The sequence below is a fragment of the Capra hircus genome, chromosome 13, assembly GCF_001704415.2.
Source record: "Capra hircus breed San Clemente chromosome 13, ASM170441v1, whole genome shotgun sequence".
Lineage (NCBI taxonomy): Eukaryota > Metazoa > Chordata > Mammalia > Artiodactyla > Bovidae > Capra > Capra hircus.
In genome coordinates, this window is record NC_030820.1 from 60,122,872 (window position 1) to 60,143,571 (window position 20,700).

General features: G+C 37.3%; 1 protein-coding gene across 1 annotated transcript; it reads right to left on the bottom strand.

Annotated features, from left to right (window-relative positions):
• Positions 317–5,221, bottom strand: DEFB126 (defensin beta 126). Its single transcript, NM_001293062.1, has 2 exons — positions 5,091–5,221; positions 317–596 (listed from the first exon to the last, which is right to left on the bottom strand). Exons 1-2 carry the CDS (start codon positions 5,146–5,148, stop codon positions 373–375), a joined length of 282 nt encoding a protein of 93 aa, NP_001279991.1. The 5' UTR covers positions 5,149–5,221; the 3' UTR covers positions 317–372.

Here is a 20,700-nt window from a genome sequence, read left to right on the forward strand (position 1 = left end):
GAAACTGGAAGTGAGGATCATAAATTTGTGTTTCAGCATGCCCTACAGATATTTCTGATACCTTTGAAAGTTTGATAATTACTGGTAAGGCAGCTTGTGGGCCTATGGACTGGGAACTGTTTTCAAGGATGACACCATTTCTGTCCATCAGTCAGACAGAATAAGTGTTTTACACTAATTTGTGCCTGGCTTCTATCTTATTTTCATCCCTACCATGGAATTGTTGGCACTACAGAGATGTGATGCCCTTCCAAACAGGGCTGAGCTCAGGGATAGTGGGAAGGGAGGTATAGTGAAAAGACTGACACCAAAATAAGGCCCTTTGCTTTAATAAATCAGGGACCCTAGGTCAGGAGACAGAGGCTGAAATGTTCAAGAACTGCCTGTTGTAGATCCTTCTGTAGCTGCAGATATCATACCACTACCGCCACTAGGAGTGTTTTTCACTGAAGGTGTAGAACAGCCATCATCCAGAATGCAGCATAATTTTTCTTTGCTGCACATCCCGGTAGGAGGATTTATCATTTTCTCTCCATTTCTGCATGTGCTTCTGCAATTTCCAGCTTTGTTTGCACACTTTCTCACATTCCAATTACCTGCATAAAGGAATTATACAGATTGTTTAAGCCAGAGATCTATCACAAAAAGATTAAAATAACAATCAATTCAGTTCAGTTCAGTCGCTTAGTCGTGTCTGTTTCTTTGTGACTCTATGGACTGTAGCTCGCCAGGCTTCCCTGTCCATCTTCTCCCAGAGCTTGCTCAAACTCATGTCCATCGAGTTGGTGATGCTATGCAACCATCTCATCCTCTATTGTCCCCTTCTCTTCCTGCCTTCAGTCTTTCCCAGCATCAGGGTCTTTTCCAATGAGTCAGTTCTTTGCATCAGATGGACAAAGTATTGCAGCTTCATCTTCAGCATCAGTCCTTCCAGTGATATTCAGGACTGATTTCCTATAGGATTGACTGGTTTGATCTCCTTGCAGTCCAAGGGACTCTCAAGAGTCTCCAACACCATAGTTAGAAAGCATAGTTCTTTGAACTTTGATTATTCAAGTCCCTTAACTTGTTGTATTATATTTTTCCAAATCATAAAGTCCTGCTCTGAGAGTTACATGGGATTTTATAAATATGTATATGTAGAGTTTTAAATATGTAAATTATGAGCCTTTAAGAGATAAAATTCTGCATATAAACACTCACCAGGTATCTATTTCCCATTATTTTAAATGGAAAATATATAACACATTATTACTCATGAATACAAAACAGCTAACCAGTTTCATAAGAAGTACCTAAACACACATAAACACCTAAATAGAAGTAAAAAGCTATAATTTTAAAATAATAAATGCTCAGATTGATGTATAATAAATGCTGTAATGCTTCTATTTACTACCTTAACCTACATGGATTTTGTTGATATTCAGTGAGATTTTAAAAATATCTTTACATGTTTCTGAGGCCTTACAAATTGTATATGAAATGTAACTCTAGACTTGCCTTGTATATTGTCTTCTTAAATGTAATTGTAAAAATTTCACATATATCTCTCTATATAGACATCTATATATCTATGTAATATTAAGATGTAAATATATTCTGTAAATTTTGGGGAAGGCATTCTGTAGGATGTCCCTGTATATTTGTACACATTATATACATATATATCTCTCATCACAAGGTATAACACAGAGAAAGCACTGAAGAGACAGTTGAATCATTTCTTTCCTTACTCTATAAATTAGTTGTCATTCCTATACTCACCAACAAATATATAATGCATGCCTAAGTCTTCCCTGGTGGCTCAGCTGGTAAAGAATTCACTTGCAATGTGGAAGACCTGGGTTTGATCCCTGGGTTGGGAAGATACCCTGGAGAAGGAAAAGGCTACCCACTCCAGTATTCTGGCCTGGATAATTCCATGGACTGTATAGTCCATGGGGTCACAAAGAGTCGGACACAACTGAGTGACTTTCCTTTTCACTTTCACCACGTCAAGAACTCAGCAAGGTAATGAGAATAAAATAATGAACAGGAAGACAAGGTCAAGAAGCTTATATTAGAGAGGGCGAGAAAGAAAACAAGCAGCACATTAATAAACAAAATAACTACAGATTGTGATAAGTGCAGCAAATGAAAATGATAATGCTATGTGCTGCTGCTGCTAAGTCGCCTCAGTCGTGTCCAACTCTGTGCGACCCCATAGACGGCAGCCCACCAGGCTCTCCCGTCCCTGGGATTCTCCAGGCAAGAATACTGGAGTGGGTTGCCATTTCCTTCTCCAGTGCATGAAAGTGAAAAGTCAAAGTGAAGTCGCTCAGTCGTGTCTAACTCTTAGCGACCTCATGGACTGCAGCCTACCAGGCTCCTCCATCCATGGGATTTTTCCAGGCAAGAGTACTGCTGTGTAATAGAGGGTAAACGAATAGAGTAATCACTTTTGAGTGCTATTGCTGCTACCATTATCTCTTAACTGCTGCTTCATCTTCCTCTGAGAATTAAATGAGATTCTCTTGCATGATATTTACATGCATACATTTATATCCATAGACGTACAGATGCATGCATGGGCCTCTCACACCTAAAATCAGAATTCTACGTACAGTCACTAAGGAAACTATACCTCAAGAAGTGACATTCAAACCCAGATATAAAGGATCAAAAGTTTCCAGCTATTTGAAGAGCTGGAGGAAGAGTATTTAAAGAAGAAATAACAAATGTGAAACCCATGGGCCAGGTAAGAACTTGATATTTCTGAGAAACAGAAAGATTGCTTGACTTCTTTTGTTTTCATGATTTTTCTTACTCTGTCTCGTCTTGTTATCTTTCGTATTCTGCAGTGTCTCTCCATAATGGTCCTTGGCCTTAAGCTTCCTCTCTAGTCATTCCCTCTGTGATCCCCTTCTGTCTCACTCTCCCAAACATCTCCATGGAAACGTTTTTCTTTAGCTTTCTTCAGCTAGGACTTGTGGATGGAGACCTCTGAACAAGGCTCCTTCCTTTCCATCCTGATTTTCTTTGGGCCCTGATGTTTGTTGATTCTTCCTTCCAAATGTCCTAAGAGTTGCCTTTCTAATGCCTTCAGATTTTGGATTAGACTTGCATACTTTCACAGAATAATCCTCAATTGCTTGTGTTTGTCTGTTAATAGAAAGGGAACTGAGGAATTTTCTCAGGGCTGTTTGTTTACAAAGAGGACACCATGCGACCATGTATTGTACATAATCAAAATCCCAGAGACAGAGGGAGAAAGCATGCAATCTAAACCCAGAATTTCAAGGATTCCATAAATCTGAACCATCTTCTGAGAAACCCTCATACTGTTACTAATTTTCTCTTATCTGTCATCAGTTTGAATAGTTCGGCAAAAATCTGAGGAATGTAAAGCACTATCTCTAGAGGCAGGCTGTAGAGTTATACAACTTTCTACCTTCTAGTAAATTCTACCTCAAAAAAGTTAGTTTCTCACTTTATGTCCTAATTAAAATGTGGGGCTGAGTCCAGTGTAAAACACAGAATAAAAACCGATGGTGGCGCTTCCTTGGTGGTCCAGCGGTTAAGAATCCACTGGTTCCATCCCTGGTTCAGGAAGATCCCACATGTCATGGAGCAAGGAAGCCTGTGCACCACAGCTACTGAGCCAGTGCTCTAGAGCCCGTGAGCCGCAACCACTGAGCCCACGCCCAGCAACTACTGAAACCTGAGCACCTAGAGACTGTGCTCTGCAGCAACAGGAGCCGCTGCAATGAGAAGCCCGCACATAGCAGTAGAGAGCAGCCCCCGCTTGCCACAACTAGAGCAAGCCCACAGGCAGCAACAAAGACCCACCACCGTCAAAATAATCATAATAACTATATAAATAAATCTTAAAAATCCAGCGCTAAACATGAATGAATAAACTTCTCAACATGAAGGAAAACTTCCTAAGCTAATAGGAGAATGCAGAAAACTACCAATAGATTCAACAACGTGAAAATAAAAAACTTGTTCCTTAAAGAAATCAATAAAATTCTTTTTAGAAATAATCAGTATCTTGCTAAATATTGGGGAGAAATATGAAATAGAAATACTGAAAATATTCATACACTAGTAAGACTTGGAAATACATGCTAGTTTCCTAGGACTCATTTAGATACCATTTGAGCAAGCAATGGAACTTCTAAAATTTGCCCATATAACTAGAGAATCTCACAATGATATATTAACAATATCACCTATAATAGTGACACACTGGAAAAAAATAATCCAAATGACAAACAATAAGGGATTCTCCAAGTTAATATTGGTACAGAATACAACAAAATAATAGGCTTCTACCACCAATTGTACTTTCAAGAAATATTTAAAGATCTGTGAAAATTTCCCTGATAAAACATTAAGTTAAAAAAGGGCAGGTCCTAAGCTTATACATCAGTTGGTTCCGATTTTCAAAATATAAGCAATGAAGAAATGGTGGTATTTATTTCTAAAATGCCTTCAGTGTTCTTAATTTTGTAAATATAAACTCTAGAACTTAACAAGAAATGTTTACACAAATAGAAATAAAATCAGACATACAATTTCCAACAGTCTTGAATTCTTTCCCCATGTTCACTCAGAATATTTTTCTTCCCTTTTCCACATTATATTCCTATAGATATTTAGCAGTAAACTTCCCTGTTCTAATCAAATCCAAGAACAAAAAAAAAGAGAGAGAGAGAGAGAGAGAGAGAGAGATCTTCTTTAGAAGACCAAGAAAATTGAGAGAAGTATTACAGAATTGTAAAATGAAGTGAGACAGGGCTGGACCGAACTGGCCTTAAGCGATAGAATAAAGGGAAGTTTGGAATGTCTTTGGAGGCAACTTTACAGGTTTCCTCCTTCCCTCCTTCAGCTTCCATTACAGACACTATTCTATCATGAGAGTCTTGACGTCTCTTATAATAGAGGTGTTCTGAAGAAGTAAGGCAAATCTCAGCCCACCTCTCCCTGACAGTGGAAGCCCTGCCTCACTCCCATGGATGTTTGGTAATAGGGACTGCACATGCAGGACCCTAGTTCAGGCTAACATTTCTACTTCCCCAAGATACAAACAGAATCTGTTTTACCTGAGACCAACTGGACCAGAAGGATAAAGAGTATAAGAGTGAACAATAGAGACTTCATTGCTTCTGAAAGACAGTAGGCAGTGGGTGCTACGGAATCGAGAACACTCTATATAGTGTGACTCTGAACACAGGTCTTAATTGTCCTCCCAAGGTGGGGTTGGGCTTAACCAGTGTACCAGAAGGATATAGGATATTGTGCCAAACATAACCTCAGTCCATTGGCCAGCAGCTCTAATTGAGGCATCACTATTCAAGAGCCCTGTTCTAGGCATGCCTTGGGGGAAAGAGAAAGACTCAGAAGAGAAGGTGCACTCCCTGCTGAAATGTGTGACAGCAGAGAAAGACACTTACAGGAAGAATTTACGTGGATACCCTAAGGCTGGGTGCCCCATCTGTTTTTTCTTTTCTTTTTTTTTTTTTTTTTACAGTTCCCTGTGTTGTTTCTGCCAGAGTATTTACCTTAGCACATAGTGACAATCTTGTCATCTGTCTGTCTCTCTCCCCAAAATGCAATGTATTTTTGAACACTGACTACTTATTATTATTTCCTGTATATTAGTTCTGGGCAATAGAGAAGTATCTAAGTCATTCTTTGAGGAATGAAAAAGTTGGTATTTTGTTGATAATCTGGCAATTTATAAAATGTTTTATTTTTTAAAGAAATAAACAATACTCAAAGATTGTATGCTAAGATTTCTTTAAATCCCCACTTGGGTCCAGCGACAGAGCATCATAAATTGAAGTGCATCCATATGATATAATGCTGTGTATGTCTTAACATGAGTGCAGCAGGTTTTATCTCTATATTTCTGAATGAAGAAGCCATACTGTAGAACATACATAGTCACGATTCAATTTATGTGAAAAAGTATGTGTTGTATTAGTAAATGCTTTAACTAGAATGCAAAGCAGATGTTCTAATAATAGTTGTTTTCTGACTGAGTTTAAGGCAGTTGTTCAAAGAGGATTTTATTTGTGTTCGAATTTTTTTAGGAGCAAGGGTTGCCCAGTGGATTGTGACTGGAAGACATGAAGTCCTAGAGATTTTATTCTTCTTGTGGTTTTTATTTTTCCTTTTAAAAATTACTGAGATATAACTGGTGTACAGTTGAACTGAATTATTTAAAGTGTACAATTTGATGAGTTTAACAAATTATACGCTCTTAAATCAACACCAGAATCAACATAATAATATATACATTCATCCTCAAAAGTTTCATTATGTCCCTTAGATAGTCACCCTTTCCTCTACCTTTTTCTCTTCTCAGCTCCATGACAACCAGTCCCCTCTGATCTACTCTCTGTCTTTATAGCTTTGTTTACATTTTCTAGACTATTATGTAAATGAAGTCATACAGTATGCATCTTTTCCTGCCTGGATTCTTTCATCCAAGGCAATCTTTTTCAGATTCTTTCTCACCATTGTGTGTATCAGTAGCTCTTTCCTTTTTATTGTTGATATTCCTTTTTATAGCAATTTTATAACAATGTTTGCCATCTCTTAGTGGATGTTTTGATTGTTTCCAGCTCCTAGCTGTTGCAAATAAAGCTACTATTGATCATTTTTGTGCAAGTTGTTCAGTGGACGAATGCTTTTATTTCTTTCTGGTAAATACCTAGATGTGGAATGACTGACTCATTGGGTAGGTACATATTTCACTTGCTAAAATACCAAATTGTTTTCCAACTAGCTGTGCTATTTTACATTCCCACCAAAAGTATATGAGAATTCATTTTTCATCAACACTTGGCACATGTAGTTTTCTTTCTTCTTCTTCTTTTTTTTAATTTTAGCCATTTAGTGAGTATGTAGTTAGTGATGAAAATATTTACTAGGTTTTCATGTAATGTTTATCATCCACATATCTTCCTTGGTGATTTCTATTTATATCTTTTTCCCAAATTTTGCTTAGGTTTTAATTCTCATTAATATTGAATTCCAAGTGTCCTGTTGCATTTAGATAGAAGAATTTTGTTGGATTATATAATATGTAAATAGTTTTTCCAAGTCTGTGACTTGTATTATCATTTTCACATCAGTACTATATTTTGATAATTATTTTTATTTTGATGAAATCCAATTTATTAATTTTTAATTTTATAGTTTTGTCCCTTTTTGTGTTATAGTTATGAAATTGTTGCTAAATCCAAGGTCACATACATTATCTAGATTTTCAGAAGAAAACTTTAGAAAGAAGTTTTTTCTCTTTTAAATCACCGTTCAGTTTTTGAGTTAATTTTTAAAAGACATGAGGTAGGAGTAAGGAATCTTTATTTTTTCATTTATGATTATCCGATTGTCTCAGTATGATTGCTGATAATAGTATCCTTTCCCTATTGAATGTGTGGGTCTGTTTCTGTACTCTCTATTCTGATGTATATATGCACATCTACCTATCATCTCTATTAAAAAAACCATCATAATTTTTTTATTATTGTAGCTTTTTGGGATCTAGTGCTTCTATGATATTTTTCACATTTAAATATGTGATCCAAGGACTTCCTTAGTGGTCCAGTGGCTTAGACTCCCTGCTTCCAGTGCAGGGGGGCCGGGTTCTATCTCTGATCAGGGATCTAGATTCCCACATGCTGCAACTAAGAGTTTGCATGCCACAACTAAAGATCTCACATGTTGCAACTAAGACCCTGTGCAGCCAAATAAAATAAAATAAATTTATTTTTAAAAAGTACAGGGAGAATAGTAGGAATTGAGCTATTCTGTTTCTTTCTCCTACCTCCTCTCCCTCACAAAATTTATTACGTAAATAAACATTTAGTCCAGTTGAACTTGTTTATACATAGGATATAAGGTATGGACCAAAATTTATTGATTTTCCATTAAATGTTTTCCAACCAAATAATCCATTCACTTAATATACCATCTTGGTCATTTATTAGATTCCCATGTACATTTGGGTCTGTTTCTTGACTCTCTCATCTATTCTCATAATTCTATTTTTCTATTCCTAAACCAACAGCAGCTCATTATTTATGATTTTTACATGCAGAACTTCTGAATTTTTAATCTAAACTTATTTGATTTCTTCTATTTAAATATTTAACACATCTTAAAAAATTATTTTATTGTGGTAAGAATGTGCTGTGCTAAGTCACTTCAATCATGTCAGACTCTGCAATTCTATGGACTTTAGCCTCCTAGGCTCTTCTGTCCATGGGATTTTCCAGGCAAGAATACTGGAGTGGGTTGCCATTTCCTTCTACAGGGGATCTTCCCAACCCAGGAATTGAACCCAGGTCTCCTGCACTGCAGGTAGATTCTTAACCGTCTGAGCTACTAGGGAAGCCATACTTAGCATTTATCTACCCTGTTAGCAAATATGTGTGTGTACTTATTGTATTGTTACAAAAGTGTACAGTATAATATAGCACAGGTACAATGTCATACAGAAGATCTTTACAACTGATTCATCTCACTTAACTAAAACTTTATGCCTATTGATTAGTAATGCCCCATTTACTTACCCTCTCCTTAGCTCTTTTGAGGGCTTCCCTGGTAGCTCAGCTAGTAAAGAATCCATCTGCAAAAGCAGGAGACCCCAGTTTGATTCCTGGGTCAGGAAGTTCCCCTGGAGAAGGGATAGGCTACCCACTCCAGTGTTCTAGGATTTCTCTGGTGGCTCAGACCATAAAGAATCAACCTGCAATGCTGGGAACCTGGGTTTGATCCCTGGGTTGGGAAGATCCCTTGGAGGAGGCCATGGCAACTCACTCCAGTATTTTTGCCTGGAGAATCCCCATCGACAGAGGAGCCAGGTGGACTCACTCACTCACTCAGTATGACAAGCTCTAGGTCCATCTATATTGCTGCAATTAGCATTATTTCACTCTTTTCTACCGATGAGTAATATTCTATTGTATATATGTAAGACTTCTTTATCCATTCCTCTAGTGATGGACATTTAGGTTATTTCCATGTTCTAGCTATTGTAAATAGTACTGCAACGAGCATTGGGATACACGTATCTTTTTGAATTACGTGTTTGTTTGTTTTCCCCTGGGTATATGCCCAGGAGTGGTATTGTAGGATGATATGGCAGCTTTATTTTTAGTTTTTAAAAGAAACTCCATACTGTTTTCCACAGGACCTGTACCAGTTTACTTTCCCACCAATAGTATAGGAGGGTTACTTTTTCTTCACACCATCTCCAGCATTTATTGCTTTGCAGATTTTTTGACAATGGCCTTTCTGATCAGTGTGAGGTGATGCCTCACTGTAGTTTTGGTTTGTCTTCCTCTAATAATTAGTGATGCTAGCATATTTTCATGTGCTTTTTGGTCATCTGTATGTCTTTGAAGAAATGTCTATTTAGATCTTCCACTCATTAAAAAATTATATTATATATTTATTTATTAAAAATTGATTGATTTATTTTAATTGGAAGCTAATTACTTATGGTGGTTTTTGCCATACGTTGACATGAATCAGCCATGGGTGTACATGTGTCCTGAACTCTGCTTCTATCTCCCTCCCCATCCAATCCCTCTGGGTTGTCCCAGAGCACCGACTTTGAGTGCCCTGTTTTATGCATCAAACCTGGACTGGTCATCTATTTCACATATGGTAATATACATGTTCCAATGCTATTCTCTCAAATCATCCCACCCTCACCTTCTCCCACAGAGTCCAAAAGTCTGTTCTTTATCTCTGTGTCTCTTTTGCTGTCTCACATATAGGGTCATTGTTACCATCTTTCTAAGTTCCATATATACCCGTTAATATACTGTATTGGTGTTTTTCTTCCTGACTTACTTCACTCTGTATAATAGGCTCCAGTTTCATCCACCTCATTAGAACTGATTCAGATGCATTCTTTTTAATCAGCTCAGTTCAGTTCAGTTCAGTCCCTCAGTCGTGTCCGACTCTTTGAGACCCCATGAATCACAGCATGCCAGGCCTTCCTGTCCATCACCAACTCCCAGAGTTCACTCAAACTCACGCCCATCGAGTCAGTGATGCCATCCAGCCATCTCATCCTCTGTCATCCCCTTCTCCTCCTGCCCCCAATCCCTCCCAGCATCAGAGTAATAGCTGAGTAATATTCCATTGTGTATATGTACCACAACTTTCTTACCATTCATCTGCCAGTGGACATCTAGGTTGCTTCCATGTCCTAACTATTGTAAACAGTGCTGCGATGAACCCTGGGGTACACATGTCTCTTTCAATTCTTGTTTCCTCAGTGTGTATGCCCAGAAGTGGGATTGCTGGGTTGTATGGCAGTTCTATTTCCAGTTTTTTAAGGAATCTCCACACTGTTTTCCTAAGTGGCTGTACTAGTTTGCATTCCTACCAACAGTGTAAGAAGGTTCCCTTTTCTCCACACCCTCTCCAGCATTTATTGTTTGTAGACTTTTGGATAGCAGCCACTCTGACCGGTGTGAGATGGTACCTCATTGTGGTTTTGATCTGCATTTCTCTGATAATGAGTGATGTTGAGCATCTTTTCATGTGTGTTAGCCATCTGTATGCCTTATTTGGAGAAATGTTTGTTTAGTTCTTGGCCCATTTTTTGATTGGGTCATTTATTTTTCTGGCATTGAGCTGCATGAGCTGCTTGTATATTTTTGAGATTAATTCTTTGTCATTTTCTTCATTTACTATTATTTTCTCCCATTCTGAGGACTGTCTTTTCTCCTTGCTTACAGTTTCCCTCTTTGTGCAAAAGCTTTTAAGTTTAATTAGGTCCCATTTGTTTATTTTTGCTTTTATTTCCATTACTCTGGGAGGTGGGTCATAAAGGATCTTGCTGTGATTTATATCAGAGGGTGTTTTGCCTATATTTTCCTCTAGGAGTTTTATAGTTTCTGGTCTTATATATAGATCTTTAATCCATTTTGAGTTTATTTTTGTGTATGGTGTTATAAAGTATTCTAGTTTCATTCTTTTTCAGGTGGTTGACCAGTTTTCCCAGCACCACTTGTTAAAGAGATTGCCTTTTCTCCATTGTATATTTTTGCCTCCTTTGTCAAAGATAAAGTGTCCATAGGTGTGTAGATTTATCTCTGGGTTTTCTATTTTGGTCCATTGATTTATATTTCTGTCTTTGTGAAAGTACCATACTGTCTTAATAACAGTAGCTTTGTAGTATAGTCTGAAGTCAGGCAGGCTGGTTCCTCCAATTCCACTCTTCTTTCTCAAGATTGCTTTGGCTATTCAAGGTTTTTTGTATTTCCATACAATTTTTTTCCCTATATTTCCATGCAAATCGTGAAATTATTCATTCTAGTTTTGCGAAAAATACCATTGGTACCTTGATAGGGATTGCATTGAATCTATAGATTGCTTTGGGTAGTATACTCATTTTCACCATATTGATTCTTTTGACCCATGAACATGGATCCATAATCCATGATCTTCTGATCCATGAACATGGCATATTTTGCCATCTATTTGTGTCATCTTTGATTTCTTTCATCAGTGTTTTATAGTTTTCTATGTATAGGTTTTTGTTTCTTTAGGTAGATTTATTCCTAAGTATTTTATTCTTTTCATTGCAATGGTGAATGGGAACCAAGATGAAATGGAAAATCTTAACAGACCCATCACGATTACAGAAATCAAAACAGAAATTTTCCAACAAACAAAAGCCCAAGACTAGATGGCTTCACAGGTAAATTCTACCAAAAATTTAGAGAAGAGCTAACACCTATCTTAGTCAAATGCTTCCAGAAAATTGCATAGGAAGGTAAACTCCCAAACTCATTCTATGAGGCCACCATCACCTAATACCAGACAAAGATGCCACACATTAAAAAAAAAAACAACAACAAAACTACAGGCCAATATCACTGATGAACATAGATGCAAAAATCCTCAACAAAATTCTAGCAAACAGAATCCAACAACATATTGAAAAGATCATATATCATGACCTGGGCTTTATCCCAGGGCAAGGATTCTTCAATATTTGCAAATCAATCAATGTGATACACATTAACAAATTGAAAGATAAAAACCATATGATTGTCTCAACAGATGCAGAGAAAGCCTTTGACAAAATTCAACACCCATTTATGATAAAAACTCTCCAGAAAGCAGATGTAGAAGGAACATACTGCAACATAATAAAAGCCATATATGATAAACCCACAGCAAACATTATCCTCAATGGTGAAAAATTGAAAGCATTTCCCCTAAAGTCAGGAACAAGACAAGGGTGCCCACTTTCACTACTACTATCCAACATAGTTTTGGAAGTTTTAACCACAGCAATCAGAGAAGAAAAAGAAATGAAAAGAATCCAGATTGGAAAAGAAGAAGTAAAACTCCCACTGTTTGCAGATGACATGATCCTCTACATAGAATACCCTAAAGACATCACCAGAAAATTTATTACTAGAGTTAATCAATGAATACAGTAAAGTTGTAGGATATAAAATTAATACACAGAAATCCCTTGCATTTCTATACACTAACAATGAGAAAACAGAAAGAGAAATTAAGGAAACAATCCCATTCACCTTTGCAATGACAAGAATAAAATAATTATGAATAAATTTACCTAAAGAAACAAAAAATTATATTTTAATTGGAGTATAATTACTTTGGGGCTTCCCTGGTGGCTCAGATGGTAAAGAATCTGTCTGCAATGCAGGAGACATGGGTTTGATCCCTGGGTTGGGACGATCTCCTGCAGAAGGGAGTGGCAACACACTCCAGTATTCTTGCTGGGAAAATTCCATGGACAGAGAAGCCTGGCTGACTCCTGTACATGGGGTCGCAGAGTCAGATACAAGTGAGTGACGAAGTGCACACATATACACACACACATAATTACTCTGCAATGTTGTGTTAGTTTCTGCTGTACAATGAAGTGAATCAGTTATATGTAAACATATATCCCCTCCCTCTGGGACTTCCTTCCCTCCAGTTCCACACATCTACGTCATCATAGCACCAAGCTGAGTTTCCTATGCTTAACACTTGGTTCTCATTAGCTATCTGTTTTACACAAGTGAGTATATATATGTCAATCCTAATATTCCAGTTGGTCCCACACTCCCCTTGCTCCCCCTCTGTATGTTCACATGTCTGTTACCTACATCTGCATGTTTCTTCCTGCCTTGGGAATATGTTCATTTATACAGTTTCTCTAGATTCCACATATATGCTTTAATATATAATATTTGTTTTTCCCTTTCTGACTTATTTCATTCTGTATGACAGATTCTAGGTTCACATATAAGTGACCCAATTTCATTCCTTTTTATGGCTGAGTAATATTCCATTGTTTATATGTACCACATTCTCTTTGTCCATCCATCTGTCAATAGACATGAAAATTGCTTCCATGTCTCAGTAATTGTAAACAGTGCTGCAATGAACACTGGGGTACATGTGTCTTTTTAAATTATGGTTTTCTCAGGATATATGCCCAGTACTGAGCTTGTTGAGTCCTGTGGTAGTTTTATTCCTAGTTTTTAAAGTAGCCTCTTTACTGTTGTCCAAAGCAGTTGTATCAATTTACATTCCCACTAACAATGTCAGAAGGTTCTTGTTCCTCCACATCCACTCTAGCATTTATTGTTTGTAGATTTTTTGATGATGGCCATCCTGACTGGTGTGAGGTGATATCTAATAGTTTTGATTTGCAGTTCTTTAATAAACTGTGGGAAATTCTGAAAGAGATGGGAATACCAGACCACTTGACCTGCCTCTTGAGAAACCTGTAGGCAGGTCAGGAAGCAACAGTTAGAATTGGACATGGAACAACAGACTGGTTCCAAATAAGAAAAGGAGTACGTCAAGGCTGTATGTTGTCACCCTGCTTATTTAACTTATATGCAGATTACATCATGAGAAATGCTAGGCTGGAAGAAGCACAAGCTGGAATAAAGATTGCCGGGAGAAATATCAATAACCTCAGATATGCAGATGACACCACCCTTATGGCAGAAAGTGAAGAGGAACTAAAAAGCCTCTTGATGAAAGTGAAACAGGAGAGTGAAAAAGTTGGCTTAAAGCTCAACATTCAGAAAACTAAGATCATGGCATCTGGTCCCATCACTTCATGGGAAACACATGCGGAGACAGTGGAAACAGTGTCAGACTTTAATTTTTTGGGCTCCAAAATCACTGCAGATGGTGATTGCAGCCATGGAATTAAAATACACTTACTCCTTAGAAGGAAAGTTATGACCAACCTAGATAGCATATTCAAAAGCAGAGACATTACTTTACCAACAAAGGTCTGTCTAGTCAAGCCTATGGTTTTTCCAGTGGTCATGTATGGATGTGAGAGTTGGACTGTGAAGAAAGATGAGCGCCGAAGAATTGATGCTTTTGAACTGTGGTGTTGGAGAAGACTCTCGAGAGTCCTTTGGACTGCAAGGAGGTCCAACCAGTGCATCCTAAAGGAGATCAGTCCTGGGTGTTCATTGGAAGGACTGATGCTGAGGCTGAAACTCCAATACTTTGGCCACTTCATGAGAAGAGCTGACTCATTGGAAAAGACCATGATGCTGGGAGGGATTGGGGGCAGGAGGAGAAGGAGACGACAGAGGATGAGATGGCTGGATGGCATCACTGACTCTATGGACATGAGTTTGAGTGAACTCCGGGAGTTGGTGATGGACAGGGAGGCTTGGTGCGCTACAGTCCATGGAGTCGCAAAGAGTCGGACAATGACTGAGCTATTTGAGCATCTTTTTGTGTGTTTATTAGCTATCTGTATATCTTCTTTGGACAAATGTCTATTTGGGTCTACCAATTTTTGATTGGGCTGTTTGTATTTCTTATATTGAGCTATATGAGCTGCTTATGTATTTTGGAGATTAATCCTTTGTTATTTCCTTTGTTTGCAAATATTTTCTCCCATTCTGAGGATTGTCTTTTCATCTTGTTAATGGTTTCCTTTACTGTTCAAGAGCTTTTAAGTTTAATTAGGTCTTATTTGTTTATTTTTATTTTCATTACTCTAGGAGATGGGTCAAAAAGGATGTTGCTTAATTTATGTCAGAGTGTTCTGCCTATGTTTTCCTCTAAGATTTATGTCTTTAATCCATTCTGAGTTTATTTTTGTGTATGATGTTAGGGAGTGCTCTAATTTCATTCTTTCACATGCAGCTGTCCAGTTTTCCCAGCACAATTATTGAAGTTTTTCTCCATTGTTTAATCTTGCCTCCTTTGTCATAGGTTTATCTTTGTGTTTCTATTCTGTTCCATCGATCTATATTTCGACTTTTGTTCTAGTACCATACTGATCTCATGACTGTAGCTTTGTAGTACAGTCTGAATTTAGGGAGCCTGATTCTTTCATTTCCATTTTTCTATCTCAAGGTTGCTTTGGTTATTCAGAAACTTTTATTTTTCCAAACAAATTTTATTGTTTTTTTTTGCTCTAGTTTTGGGAAAAATGCCATTGATAATTTGTAGAGATTGCACTGAATCTGTAGATTGCTTTGGGTAGTACAGCTATTTTGATAATGTTGATTCTTCCAATCCAAGAACATGGCATATCTCTTGACCTGCTTGTGTCAGCTTTGATTTCTTTTATCAGTGTCTTATAGTTTTTTGAGTATAGCTCTTTTTCCTTCTTAGGAGGCTTATTCTCAGGTATTTTATTCTTTGTGATTCACTGATAAATGGATTTGTTTCTTTAACTTCTCCTTCTGATCTTTGTTTGTTTGTGTATAGGAATGCAAGAAACTTCTGTATATTTCTGTGTATCTTCTGTGTATTTCTGTGTATTCCTGCAACTTTACTGTATTCATTGGTGAGCTCTAGTAGTTTTCTGATAGTATCTTTAGAATCTTCTATGTATTAGTGTCATGCCATCTGTAAACAGTGACAGTTTTACTTTTTATTATCCTATTTGGATTCCTTTTTTTTTTCCTATTTCTTCTCTAATTGTCATGGCTAGGAGTTGTGAAACTAAGTTAAATGAAAGCGGAGAGACTGGACATCATTTTTTTTTTCTGATTTTGGTGGAAATGCTGTCAGTTTTCCCCTGTTGAGAATGATGGCTTTGAGTTTGTTGTATATGACCTACATTATGTTGAGGTAAGTTCCCTCTCTGCTTACTTACTGGAGAGTTTTGTTTTGTTTCTATCATAAATGAGTATTATATTTTGTAAAAAACTTTTTCTGCAGCTATTGAAATGATCATACGGTTTGTATTCTCCAGTTTGATATGTGATATATCACATGATTTGATTTGCATATATTGAAAAATACTTATATCCATGGGATAAATCTCACTTGATCATGGTGTTTGATGCATTTAATGTGTTTTTGGACTAGATTTAGTAGCATTTTGTTGAGGGCTTTTGTATCTATATTCATTTGTTTTATTGGCCTGTAATTTTCTCTTGTAATATTTTTGTCTGTTTTTGGTATCACAGTAATGGTGGCCTCATAGAATGTGCTTTGGAGTGGTTCTTTCTCTGCAATTTTTGACAAGAGTTTCAAAAAGATGGATTTTAACTTTTCCCTAAATGTTTGGTAGAATTCCCCTGTGAAGCCATCTGGTCGTGGACTTTTGTCTGTTGGAAGTTTCTTAATCTCAGTTTAAATTTCAGGACTCAGGATTCATCTGTTTGTAGTTTCTTTTTCTTCCTGGTTCAATCTTGGAAGGCTGTACCTTTTTAAGAATTTGTCCATTTCTTCCAGGTTGTCTACTATATTGATGTTTTGTGGCTTGTAGTATTCTTTTATGATCCTTCGTATTTCTATGGTGTCCATTGTAACTTCTTTTTTATTTCTAATTTTATTGATTTGAGTCCTCTCCTTTTTTTTTCTTGATGAGTCTGGCTAAAGATTTATCGATTTTGGTTTATGTTCTAAAAGAACCAGCTTTCAGTTTCATTGATTTTTTTCTATTGCTTTCTCTGTTTCTACTTCATTTATTTCTGCTCTGATCTTTATGATTTCTTTCTTTCTGCTAACTTGGGTTTTTATTGGTCTTCTTTATCTAGTTGCTTTAAATATAAGGTTAGATTGTTTTGCCTTCTCATACTCTCCATGGGGTTCTCCAGGCAGGAATACAGGAGTGGGTTGTCATTTCCTTTTCTAGTGAACCACATTTTGTCAGAACTCTTCATTATGACCTGTCCATTTTGGGTGGCCCTGCACAGCATGGCTAATGGTTGTTTGCTTCACTGAGTAATGCAAGCCCCTTGGCCATACAAGGATGTGATCCATGAAGGGGAAGATCAGTTTTCATTTCAATTCCAAAGAAGGGCAATGCCACAGAATGCTCAAGCTACGATACAGTTGCACTCATTTCACATCCTAGCAAGGTTTTGCTCAAAATCCTTCAAGCTAGGCTTTAGCTTACATGAACAGAAAACTTCCAGATGTACAAGCTGCGTTTCAAAGAGGCAGAGGAACCAGAGATCAAATTGCCAACATTTGTTGGATCATGGACAAAGCAAGGGAGTTACAGAAAAACATCTAATTCTGCTTCATTAACTATGCTAAATCCTTTGACTGTGTGGATCACAACAAACTGGAAAATTCTTAAAGAGATGGGAATACCAGACCACCTTCCCTGTCTCCTGAGATACCTGCTTGTGGGTAAGAAGCAACAGTTGGAACTTGTCATGGAACAAGTTCCAAAATTGAATGTTTCAAAATTGGGAAAGGAGTACAAGGTTGTATATTGTCTCCTTGCTCTTTAATTTATATGCAGAGTACATCATGTGAAATGCTGGGCTGGATGAATCACAAGCTAGAATCAAGAGTTCCAGGAGAAATATTAACAATCTCAGATATGCAGATGATACCATTCTAATGGCAGAAAGTGAAGAAGAAATAAAGAGCCTCTTGATGAAGGTGAAGGAAGAGAGTGGAAAAGCTGGCTTCAAATTCAACATTCAAAAAATGGAGTTCATGACATCCAGTCCCATCACTTCATGGCAAATAGAAGGCAGAAAAGTAGAAGCAATGACAGATTTTATTTTCTTGGGCTCCAAAATCACTGTGGAAGGTGACTGCTGCCATGAAATTAAAAGACCCTTGCTCCTTGGAAGAATAGTTATGACAAACCTAGACAGCATACTAAAAAGCTGAGACATTACTTTGCTGTCAAAGGTCCATATAGTCAAAGCTATGGTTTTTCCATATAGTAGTCACATGTGGATGTGAGAGTTGGACGATAAAGAAGGCCGAGCACTGAAAAATTGATGCTTTCGAACTGTGGTGTTGGAGAAGACTCTTGCGAGTCCCTTGGACTGAAAAAAGATCAAACCAATCAATCCTAAAGGAAATCAACACTGAATATTCATTGGAAGGACTGATGCTGAAGCCGAAGCTGAAATACCTTGGCCACCTGATGTGAAGAGATGACTCATTGGAAAAGACCCTGATGCTGGGAAAGATTGAAGGCAGGAGGAGAAGGGGACAATGGAGGATGATGAAATGTTTGGATGGCATCACCTATTCAATGGACATGAGTTTGAGCCAGCTCTGGGAGATGGTGATGGACAGGGAAGCCTGGTGTGCTGCAGTCCATGGGGCTGCAAAGAGTTGGACATGACTGAGGGACTGAACAACAACAATATATATAATAAAATAGTGCCATTTGCAACAACACAGATGGATCCAGAGAATATTTTACTTAGTGAAGTAAGTCAAACATAGAATGATAAATATTATGATATCTTCTATATGTGAAACCAAAAAAATAATACAAAAGAATACATATATAAAACAGAAAGAGACTCATGTATGTAGAAAACAAACACGATTATCAAAGTGGAGAGGGGAGAAGGGACAAATCAAGAGTATAGAATTAACAAACTACTATATATAAAATAGATAAGCTCAAAGATATACTGTATAGAACAGGGAATTATATTCAATATCTTGTAGCGACTTGTGATGAAATATTATCTGGAAAAAATAACAATACTTTGCTGTACACCTAAAGCACATAGTATTACATATTAACTACTATAATTTTATAAAATTTGATTAAAAATAGATTTAAAAAGAAAAGTTCCTGAAACAGTAATATGTATAACTTTTTAGGAACTAACTTACTTTTGGGCATTTATTGAATTTGCCTCAAAGAATGAGGGAAATAAAATAAGATTGACATCTGAAATGCATGTTATGTCTGGGTAATGTCAGAGAAACACTATTAAGCAAGGTGTTGTCTCTGCTGCTGCTGCTGCTGCTAAGCCGCTTCAAACCCAGAGATAATGAAATAATTGTAACAATATCTGTCCATAATAATATCTTTATTTTATTTACTGGGTGTACCATGTGGTGTGCAGAATCTTAGTTCCCTGACCAGGGTTCAAATCCATGCTGCCTGCAGTGGAATTGAGGCGTACTGGCCACTGAACCACCAGAGAAGTCCCCGTAATTATCTCTTTCATATGGGCAAGTACCATTTCTGTTGGGAAAGCATAGTTAAGATTTCTTCAATTCTTACTAATTTGTTCTGTAAATGAAACTAAATTGTATTATGATCCACTGTGAAGTGGTGTAACATTGGCATTGTTAATAATGTTCAATTATCTTATTGATTAAGTCATGAGATAATATTGATATTGATGATCAGATATATTGAGGAGTAGAGTTAAAGCATCCTGGGAATATATTAGCAATGTAATATCACTTGCCCGAGGAAAAACTGGATTTAGTTAACCATTGGCTAGTTTCTATGCTAAATAGTTCTGTACAAATTTATCATAAAGTAAAAGTCATAGATGAAGAGGGAATAAAGTAATATATTAGTACACAAATATGAAAAATTATGTAATGGATTTACAGAGTGATTGCTTGCTTCTTGAAGTCCATCCCTAACCCACGTTAGCTTCTCTGTGTTAGGAATATACGTGCAAGTGTGCTAAGTCACTTTAGTTGTGTCGGACTCTTTGCGACCCCACTGGACTGTAGCCCACCAAGCTCCTCTGTCCATGGGATTCTCCAGGCAAAAGGTGGAGTGGGTTTCCATTTTCTTCTCCAGGGGATCTTCCCAACCCAGAGATCAAATCCCCATCTCTTTCGTCTCCTGCATTGGCAGGTGGGATCTTTACCACTAGCGCCACCTGGGAAGCCCAGATCCTGATGTTATTTTTATACTCATAATGTAACTGTTAACCTAATTGTGGATTCTTACAGAATCAGGATCGTTTTTCTGTAAGAGGGCCTGCGTAAAGGGCCATGGATGTGAACTATGAACTAAATAACTAACTCAACACATTTGTGATTGCCCAAGCCTACACATTTCAAAAGCCATCAGAATTGGTCTATAACCAGAATTGCAAATAATTTTTGAGCTCTTAAAATATCCTGCCTGAGAAAATGTCTCTGTAGAACTGTGGCTTGGGCCATGCCAATCACATGATATATATTAATAATAAATACTTATTTTTATAAGACTGGGGCTTTTAAGCTAAACTGTATCTGTATGAACACTGGAAGAAGGGATTGAAGACTGAGTAGCTAATTTCACTCACATGGATGCTCCAAGCCTATGTAACTGATCCCCAATAAAAACCCTGGACACCAAGGCTCTAGTGAGCTTCCTTGACTGGGAGCACTGTACATGTGTTATCACACATTATGACTGGGAGAATAAGGCTATGTCCATGTGACTTCACTAAGAATCTCACACCTGGTTTCTCCTAGATGCAT